At 40.6% G+C, this 10,521-nt stretch overlaps 1 protein-coding gene across 1 annotated transcript; it reads left to right on the top strand.

Moving 5' to 3' along the window:
* Positions 1 to 3,067: 3,067 nt before the first annotated feature.
* Positions 3,068 to 6,126, top strand: prdm12a (PR domain containing 12a; the record flags this gene model as incomplete). Its single annotated transcript, XM_079235164.1, has 5 exons — positions 3,068 to 3,284; positions 4,694 to 4,884; positions 5,013 to 5,168; positions 5,409 to 5,523; positions 5,687 to 6,126. The coding sequence occupies 5 exons, from the start codon at positions 3,068 to 3,070 to the stop codon at positions 6,124 to 6,126; spliced, it is 1,119 nt and encodes a 372-aa protein (XP_079091290.1).
* Between the last annotated feature and the right edge of the window lie 4,395 nt (positions 6,127 to 10,521).

The following is a 10,521-nucleotide window of genomic DNA, read 5'->3' as shown; positions in this document are numbered from 1 at the left end:
GTTGTACATTGAAGAGCAGTGAAAGAAGTATTCAGATATTATTGCAATACCACAGGGTAAATACCTTGTCATGCAAACACAATTAGTGTTTTCAAGTCAAAGTGCAAAAGTATTAACATCAAAATATATTTTAAAGTACTCCTGTAAAATAGCCCATTTCAGAAAAATGCATATTATTGGATTATAATTGTTGATGCATTCATGTGTATCACTAATGTTGCTGCTTGTAGGTGGAGCTATTTTAATCTATAACATTAAATCACAAATGATTATATTGTGTTCCGGTAAATAAAAAAAAGCTGTCAGATAAAGTCGAGTATAAAGCTGAAATAGAATCACTCAAGTACCACAACATTGTACTTGAGTTCATATATTTAGTTACTTTTCGCCTCTGGCGTGTTTGCATTGAATTGAGTGCTAATGTTTTAATTATTATAGAGGATGAAAACCACTTTTCCAATTTAATATTTTTGGCTAAACAATTTAAAAGCTGCTCTCCTCGCTGTGTAAATTGCGGTAAACTGCTCCTCCACATCAAGCAGGTGTCGCGTGACTCCCCCTGCGCCGCATGTCCAACAAGGGAGGGTGCAGAGGAGGAGGAGGAGGAGGAGGAGGAGGAGGAAGGGGAGACGTCCAGCACCTCTCTCACCTTTGCAACAGATGAGCCGATCTTCAGTCTCCTCCACACTGTGGCAGATACCTTAATCTGTTTTTAATGACCCTGCGGAGGATCCCCAGAGACTTTGCACTCTTTCCTCCAGCTGGTTGGATGGCAGCAGTTTGCAGAGGTGTGTGTGTGTGTGTGTGTGTGTGTGTGTGTGTGTGTGTGTGTGTGTGTGTTCGTGTGTGTGTTCGTGCGCGTGTGTATCACTGATTCGTAATGTGACTAGTATTTAAAGCCACATGTATTTTAAAGAGGATTGTTATTTTTTACCAAGAAAACATATTTTTATTGCGCAAAGTACATGGACAAAATAAGCTATTTTAAATCTAAATCGAATCTTATTCTATTTAAAAGTGTGTCTTTTACTTTAAGTTATTTCGTCATTAAAGTTTAAACGTTCACATGTATTACTTTGACATGACCGAGTCTTTTGTCCCCACCTTTTATTTTCTCTTAATAAGCTTAAACTCTGCTATTTAATCCACACACAAATGATTTTCTTTGATAGGTTTCCCACCAGCTCTTTGAAATAAAACAATTACCGCACTCTTTGTGCAATAATTGTCAATCATCCACATTAAATTGATAAGCTTTAAATGGACAGAATAATAGCTTAAATTGTTTTACAATGGAACAGCTAAGCAGGATGATTTGCTATTGCTGACATGCCCGCGGCTTTACTAGCTCCACATAATGCCATAGGTTAATGCATAAATAAGCAAATCAAATCCATGCGTTACCCCAATTCAATTCATTTAATTCCTCTTTAATAAAGAAGCGGCCCCACCCCCTGTCCTCCGCCATTTACCTCGGATTTGTGCGATGAATGCTATAAATGTAAATCAATCTAGATGAGAAAGAATCCCATTGAAAGAGCAGAGAAATTTCATCTGGGAAAAGGAGACAAATGTAGGAGGGGCCCGCTCATAAAAAGCAGCTGTTTCACAGTAATCTTTTTTCGTGCCCTGTCACTCACCTTGCCTTTTCACTATCTCCTCAGCTAAAAAAAAAAAAAACTCCGCTATTGTATTTAGTTGCCATATCTTCTTTTTCCAAAAGATTGCCATAATCCATATTCGTCCAGAGAGAGAGAGAGAGAGAGAGAGAGAAAGAGAGAGTGAGAGAGAGAAAGGAAGAAAGAAAGAAAGAAAGAAAGAAAGAAAGAAAGAGAGCACAACTTGCCCATTTTTCGGACAATCCCCTTGTAGTTGTTGGAGTGAAAAGAGGAGTGCATGGATGTCAAATTGCCCTCAAAACACCATGAAAGATTGATTTGCAGCACTTTTCAGGCCCCTGACATTACTTGGAGGGGAGCTGAATAGGAAACCTGTGAGCCGGGGATGGAATAAAGATGTCCTCTCTGCTGGAAAAGAAGGAAAACTGCCCATTTAGCCCCAGTCCATCAAGCCCGAAAAATAGGCAAGAGAGGAAAAAACACAGTGGACTGTGACTACAGAGAAGAAAAGGGCCGTATATACTCATCTAAACGTCGTCACAATACCGAAGGGGCTCCGAACAACCATGAATATTAAACCGCTTACCTCAACAAGGGCTTGAAAAAGTGAACCACGTCAAAGCAGCTTTGCATTTTTTGCATGTGAACAATGCTGTAAAAAAAACTCCACGTCGAGCTTGTTTCCATTCTTGTTATTCCCGCGCTAACTCCTCACAAAAAAAATATTACTACCACCACATGAATAACAAATGCATGAGAAAAAAATGGGCGAGCAACTCCCAGACTCAATGACCCACTTGTGCACAGAAGAACTCACATTATCACTTCAACTTCCAGAAACATGTTCTTTATTTAGTATTTTTACAAACTGAAACCTGGTTGCATTCTTTTTTTGTTTTGTTATAATACATACATGTTTTTTTAAACAGAGTGCAATAGTTGTATTTTATGCTACAGCGTGCATCTTAATTATTTTCGCTATAATCTATTTTTACAACATTATTGTGCTTTTAACTTTCATATGTTTATTCACTTAAAGTATCAACAGTTCAGTCAGTCAGCATGCGTTTGCAGCTTCCCCCCAAAAAATGTTGCTTTAATTTTAACTTCAACTTTAAGTGCAGATAATTACTAAAATAAAGTTTGGGTCCACAATTGTCCTCTCTGTCCTCTCGGCTGTGTGTTTGGTGAGCTGCGGTGCAGCGGGCAGCTCCTCTCGGTGAGGGGTGTGTCATTAATAAGTAATTAGACAGGGGTCACACTAGCCACTTATATAAAGAGACCCTGCACAGCCAGGCAGGGCATCTTTACGCACACTCGGTTTGGAGCAGAAGGACGCACTGAGGAGCAGCTCTGCTTCGCTTTTTAAAAATATATACCGCTCCACTTTTTGCAGCTGCAACCGCTGTTATCACTTCAGAGGGTTCTTCTTCTTTTTTCTTTGCAACATGGGCTCCGTGCTACCCGCCGACTCTTTGGCTCTCAAGTCTGGATTTAAGTGTCCGAGCCGCTCGCTGTCCGACGTGATCACCTCGGACATCCTGCACAGCTTCCTGTACGGCAGGTGGAGGAACGTGCTGGGCGAACACCTGGCGGAGGAGCGGCAGAGCGGCAGCCCCAAGACCGCCTTCACCGCCGAGGTGCTGGCGCAGTCCTTCGTCGGAGGTAGGCTTATTATGGGACTACTTTATTCCGCTTTAATCCCGATTTTTTTTTCTTTTTATCGTTTTGCTGTGCATGTTTGGACGTTTGTACTGCGGGGTTGTAGCCTATGATGTTAAGGATATTTTTAATTAAATGTTTTTTTTTCTTCTGGAGATAAAAAACATAATTTGATTACAGTATTAATGAAGCCTATATTTATTTATTTTATGATATTTCCTACAAATGTGTATCACTGAAATCCCCGAGACACACACATTTGGACATTTAGTCAATAATATCATCTCCTATCCTCCTTATTCTAGAAGACCCCGTCAAGGAACAAAACAATTTCCACTGTCCGTCTCCAACATTTTATTGCCCAAAGTTTCTCTCACCAACTTGTTGCTGTTTTTCAACATTTTCCCTCGTTTGCAGCTTTTATTTCGACCCATTTAACGCGTTAACCCTTTCAGCGCGCTGGGACCTCGCGTTTAGAGGCTTGTTAGCCGTGTAGCGGCCGCTGATTGAAAGACGCAGGGCATTAAATTCATTTGGTTAACTTTGTGCTTGACCTGGGAAAGTTTCCACTTAAACCTCGAGGAGAGAAAGGTTTCCTTTCTTTGAGACGTCCCGGGTTTTTATCCCGCATTCATCAATCTCCGGACAGTCTCTTTTCCTCTCTTGGCAGCTATGGGGCTCCGGAGCTTTTCTCTTTCTCTCTCCTTAAAAGATTTGCTGTTCCTCGCATAATGCACCGTGAAGGGTAAATCTAATGCTATTCATTGCATGTCAACCATCTAATCGCCTTTCCATTTTTTTGTTGCAGAAATTCCTGAGTCTTTTTAACAAGTCCTCGTTTCATTCAGCGCAAATTTATTGCTACAAAGTTCTTAAAAGGATAATGAATTTGGAATTAGCCGATTCTTTTCCAGTAAACTTTAATGAATATCACATCTGAAGCATGACCAATTGCTGGACCCTGGGCAATAGAGGACCATTTAACCCCTATTCGGCCCGGCTTTTTTCCAAGCCTAAAAAAAAAAAATTATCTTTGATTTTGACATTAAAGAAGCGCACGATTTTTTTTCTTTCTTTTTCCCCTTTCTGACGCGGATAAAAATGCTTTCCGAGGGGGTTTCTCTGCTCAACAAAAACGTTCAATTCAACCAGATAATCGAATTAAACGGAGGATAAGGTGTAGCTTAATATTTCGTGACTAAAATAAGATCCAGTCCATTAGCTGCTTTCAGGACTTTTCCAGCACTCCTGTTTCACGAGGCGCTTTTGGCATCGACTCAGAATCTACATCAGTCTATCTCTGCTTCATTGGGATGTATTTCTGTGCAGTTTCACTTCTGCACATGTGTCTCTTATGTGAAACACCTATCTTTAGCTTCCATTTAACATTCTCACATTTCTTTTATTTGCAGAGGTGCAGAAGCTGTCCAGCCTGGTGCTGCCCAGTGAAGTCATCATCGCTCAGAGCTCGATCCCTGGAGAAGGTCTGGGCATCTTCTCAAAGACTTGGATCAAAGCAGGAACGGAGATGGGCCCCTTCACGGGCAGAGTCTTGTCCCCGGAACACGTGGACCTGCTCAAGAACAACAACCTCATGTGGGAGGTGAGCTCAGCCTCCATTCATTCAGCTTGCAGGACATGATGCTTATGAAGTTAAGCCGATCCAGAGTCGGTGTTCTATGACTTCCTCTAGATATTTACGCGGTGTCCCTCGTTGTTGTGTGCGCTCAGGTGTTCAATGAAGACGGCACGGTGCGCTACTTCATCGATGCCAGCCAGGAGGACCAACGCAGCTGGATGACTTACATCAAGTGCGCCCGGAACGAACAAGAGCAAAACCTGGAGGTGGTGCAGATCGGCAGCAGCATCTTCTACAAGGCATCAGAGGTGAGGATTTACTGTTTGTTGTTGGTGAGAATAACACTGTAGCTCTGTAAACTTTCACTGGGCCGTCAGTGGCTTTATGGGAATTTTATTGACGACCATCAACAATGTAAATGCCCTTTAGAACAGCGCCGCCTGCTGGACAAAGGGATGATTGATGTGTGATTTCTGTAATTCAGCTACATTCATTGTCATGTGGCATCACCGAAGACACACGCTGATTAGTGAGCCCTCTTTCCTCAGACTATCCCGCCAGACCAGGAGCTGCTTGTCTGGTATGGAAACACACACAACACGTTCCTGGGGATCCCTGGAGTTCCGGGAATAGACGAAGAACAACTGAAGAAAAGCAGGAATGGTGAGTACTTTGACGGATCAATATCAGGGTTACATCCTGTTTATTTCATGTGGTTTGCTTTTTACATAAACATGCAACCATGACTGAAACAATATAAAACATACAGATACATCTGAGCAGCAAATGTAATCTCATCTCCATCCTTTTTTGTTCCCTCTGCCAGAAGACTCCCACTCCTGCGAGGGCCCCTCCTCGTGCTCCCCACCCGCCTCCACGACCACAGCGGGTCGGATGCGCTGCGTCATCTGCCACCGCGGGTTCAACTCCCGCAGCAACCTGCGCTCCCACATGCGCATCCACACGCTGGACAAGCCCTTCGTCTGCCGCTTCTGCAACCGCCGCTTCAGCCAGTCGTCCACCCTCCGGAACCACGTGCGCCTGCACACCGGGGAGCGGCCCTACAAGTGTCACGTGTGTCAGAGCGCGTACTCGCAGCTGGCGGGCCTGAGGGCGCACCAGAAGAGCGCGCGGCACAAACCGGCGGCGCACGCAGCCGACATGTTGTCCAAGGTGTCTCCTCCTCCCACACAGATGACGGGCATGCCCCACCAGCACCAGCATCAGATGCCCCTGGTGCACCACATGCCCACCATGGTGCTATGATGACAGACACACGGAGGGACAGTCACGCAGATCAACGATGCACTTTAGGTTATAGCTGTAGTGGAGAAGTATAAAGGAGACGCTGATGGGACAGGCCTTCACAGGAAATAAAGGAGTTGATGTGATGGCAAAGCATCTTGCAGACATCTGAATATGTTGCCTTATTTGTGTTGCTTGTTTCTTTGGCTATAATGTGATCAGAATTCCAGCAGAAAGATGTTTTAATATTTGTCTGTATTTTGGTTAAGATGAAATACGTTGAAAAACAACTCTGAAGATTTTACAAAAAAAAGTTGTTATTCGCTGTGTAATCTTTAAACGTGTGTCGTATCATCACGACCAATGTGAGACAAAAAAACAATATTTTCTACATTTTTAAACATCTACATTATTTTGCATCACATCCTCACCAGCTCAGGTGAAAAGAGTCAGAGATTTGTAGTAATAGACACTAAGGGACGTGGCCACCAGTGTACATTGTTTCAGCTGCATCCTCACTGTAAACTGAAATTGTCACTTTAATCTTGCACAGACTGTATACTATACTGTTGTGTAATTGTAAAATTGTATTGAATGCTATACTGTACATGTGAATGTAAATACATTTGTGCTTTCTTCTATTCTAAATAAATATGATAAGATATAACATATGATGGTAATAATTCTCAGAAGTCTCCCATTTAAAAAAACACATGCTGCTGCTACTGAGCATACGTCTTTTCCTGATCCATCATGTATATATCATATATCATAAATCATACATCATAGTCTAGTTTACTTAACAGGAATCAAAACACGTTTTTTTCAGAGATGAATACTACATTTGAAATAAAAATAGGAAAGAGTCCATCACTTAAACACTTATTTTATTAGAAGTTAAATGTTGCTATGAAACAGACACTTTGCCAAGGTTCTTCAAATTATCTAAAGGTTGTTTTTTGTTTATCATACCAGTAAAATACCAGTGAAATATAGAAAGAAAGTCCTATAAACAAACCCTTCATTTTCTAAACTGACTGTCCTGTTCTGTATCATGGGGGATTATGACTCCCTGTAGGTGACTCATAAATCAAGCAGGGTAAAGCACAGGTGGTGAGGTCAAACACTGGACAGGTAAACAGCACTTTGGCTCAGTGCCAAAGGTTTTTTTTTCTTCTTTGTGTGTCAGCCCTGTGACTTGCAACTTGTTCAGGGTTTAACATGGGATTTAGCAGTTGGCTTGCTTATTTCTTCTTTTTTTTTTTAATCTTTTGCTTTGCTTTTCTGAAATGTTGTGTATTCTATTAATTTGATTTTTCTTACTGTCAGTATTCTTGTTATGTGTATCGTTTTGATGAATTTCCAGATGGACCAAAGACAATTTTCCACATTGTTGGACAATAAAATTGTCTTCATCAAAACCTTTAAATGCATAGAAAAGTAACAATTAATAGTTAATAGATAACAAAATGGAATTTGTTATATTGATCAAAGAGGTGTGTTTTAATCGTATACACTTAATGTCCACTAAATTGTAAGTGAGTGATAAACAAATCAGTTTGTCTGTCTTCAACCGCTTCAATCGGCAGCTAATTGCAGTTGTTTTGTCTTCCACATGATGGCGCCAGATAATCAGAAAAAGAGAAAAGTGGGCCTTTCCTAGAGGAACCGTGTAAGGAGTAAGGACAGAGATAATGATATGATCTTAATGACCACATAATTCATTGGATTAATTTGCTTTGTTGACCACATTGCAGTTATAGAGGAGATGTAAGCCATTGCTGAGCCACTGCTGCACATATCTGCTGTCAGACATTGTCCAACTTCCAAACAAGGAGTTTTCAGACAAGTCATCATTATAACAAGTACAGAGCAACAAAGATATACATACTGCAAGTTAATGAACTTCAGAAATAAATAAGGTGAAGGGGAAATGAGAGCATCTCTTCTGTCAAGGAATTAGGGAGCATCTTTACTGGATGTTGTTTCATCATTAAAGGTTGTCCACACTTTCTGCTCCGCATCTTGAAGAAGAAAAAAGGCAGTTTAGCCATCAGATCTATATCGGTCATTATATCAAAATGGTTTAATTTCACCCAACAGGGAGTACCTTTACACTGGTATAGTCATCCTCCAGCTGCCCTGTCCTTCTTTGAGGGGCCACAGCAAGAAGCTATCCACACAGCGGCATTGCGCAGAGCTGAAGGAAGGAAGAAACAGATAGGAATATTCAAATAATCTAATAGTATCAGCGATACTGCTGCTGAGATAATGTTGTGGCAGGTAATCTAATCCCACCCCTATCAGGTTTAACCCGCTCCATCTTTCACACAATCCTACTCTGCATTTTCATGTCATACGTCTAGTTAAAAAATGTGCTTCTCACTACAGTGAAAAGTATAAGGCTGTTTGTGGTAGAGATGTCCTTCATAACAATTAGATCTAGTTAATAAAACCTGTTTTTGACTCACAAAAAATTTCCAATTTAAATTGTATGAAAAAGTTTGAATACTTACCAGAGAATAGTAGTCACAGCATAGATCCAAATGAATGTCTTCTTTATCAGTTAGTCTTGAAGTAATCTGTTCCAATGTGATCCTATGAGCGTTTGTTCTGTTACAGAGACTCTACTCACTGACTGATGGGCCACCACACAGATACAGGAAGTATAGTATTACTGTTATGTCTTTCCCGTTATATGTTTACTTCAAAGACATGGAAACGGGGAACAAAGACATATTGCCACTGACAGTAATTAAGTTAATAAATGTGTCCAGACTTATCTATCTTTATCAAGTCACCTTTTCATACAATGTGTATACTGTATATATGTATACTGTATATACAAAATACTGACATGTCCATCATGAACATTTAGTTGTAATAACAACTGCAATTGAAGAGCAAAGTATATTTCATTCAGAAATATAGTAAAACATTGAAAAGATACATCACTAATAATTGATAGAACATATATTTAATAAGAAATACAAGAACAATCAGAATCAGCCTCGTGATAATTTTATATAAATGAAAAAGTGCATATATTGTGTTTATTAGACCACCGAGTGATGGTGTAATCATAATCAAAAATGAAAATGTATCTTAAAAACGGAATAGATTGAGTTGATCGATGATGCTGTGATCTGTTCGTACAGCCTTGATCGATGATGCTGTGGTTTGTTCGTACAGTCTTGATCGATGATGCTGTGATCTGTTCGTACAGTCTTGATCGATGATGCTGTGATCTGTTCGTACAGTCTGGTCTATTCACCGCGACTGCAGGATTGTTGTCATTTTTCTGTAGCTATCCTTCGGCGCTAGCTAGCCGCTTGCTTTTCTCCCCAACATACTTTGATCCAGCAGGTGGGTCACAGTGTATGTCAACACGTGTTAACTGAGCCAAGCTCATTACATCCTCCAACGAAAGCATTAGTTTATACAAGTGACCACATGTTGTCAGAAATAAACGTCGTAGCTAAAAGTTGAGAGCAAATGTCAGCTAACAGCTAGCTGGCTTGTTAACAAGTTAGCTAGCTTAACGTTAGCTTGATGGACATTTACTACTAGCATTTGAAATTAAGCTTAAAACCCACAAACAAACGCACGCGCGCCATCAGATAATTATCAATGTGTCGTGTCATAGGTGATCAGGAAAGCGAGACAGTGCTGTCAGTGTAAACGCAGGAACTTGTGATGTGGTTTAACTGTTAAGCACAGCGACAAAGATGTCCATGTTAGGTCATCTTCAGCCGACGGAGTGGTTCTTCACAGAAGAGCTGCTTATATGAGCTCATGGAGTCAGACGAGGGTACCAATTATTTCTTATAAAGTGTTTGCATGAATTTCACTAATGATATGGTTTGAGCTTTTAATTGATGGCATCCCACGTTAACGTGGCTCTTTTCCACCAGCAACTCTGATTTGGTACATTTCCCACAAACCCTCCTTATTAGTTTTCCTTTCACGAGGAAGTTTCTGAGGAGCCTTTCTGGAGAAACATAGGGATGATCTCTTTATTAATGAGCTGCTCTGACGGCTGAGCACAGCTCAGTGCTGTCTATGCATTGAAACACACACCAGTGGGCTCAAATACCTTACAAGGTGGCACCTCTAGTTATTTATGGATGAAGATGGCACAACATGAATGATTGCAGGTTTTTTCTTTTCAGTTATAACATATATTCTTAGTTCTTATTTCTTGGAGCATTTATTATTATTATCGCAGTTTATGGAAAAACTATTTACAGATTAATTAAGACAGTTGTATGTGCCAGAGCATTTTATGTTTGGCATGTCATGATCATCCTCTGTTTCTTAGAATTAGGCATTGTGGGTTTGCAATGTATTTTTCTCTATGGTATACACAGTGATTATGTTTTTTCAAGAGAAATCAAGTGGAGAGTCAGTTATCAA

This window comes from Taurulus bubalis, assembly GCF_910589615.1.
Source record: "Taurulus bubalis genome assembly, chromosome: 19".
Lineage (NCBI taxonomy): Eukaryota > Metazoa > Chordata > Actinopteri > Perciformes > Cottidae > Taurulus > Taurulus bubalis.
This window is presented reverse-complemented; position numbering and strand designations above follow the sequence as displayed.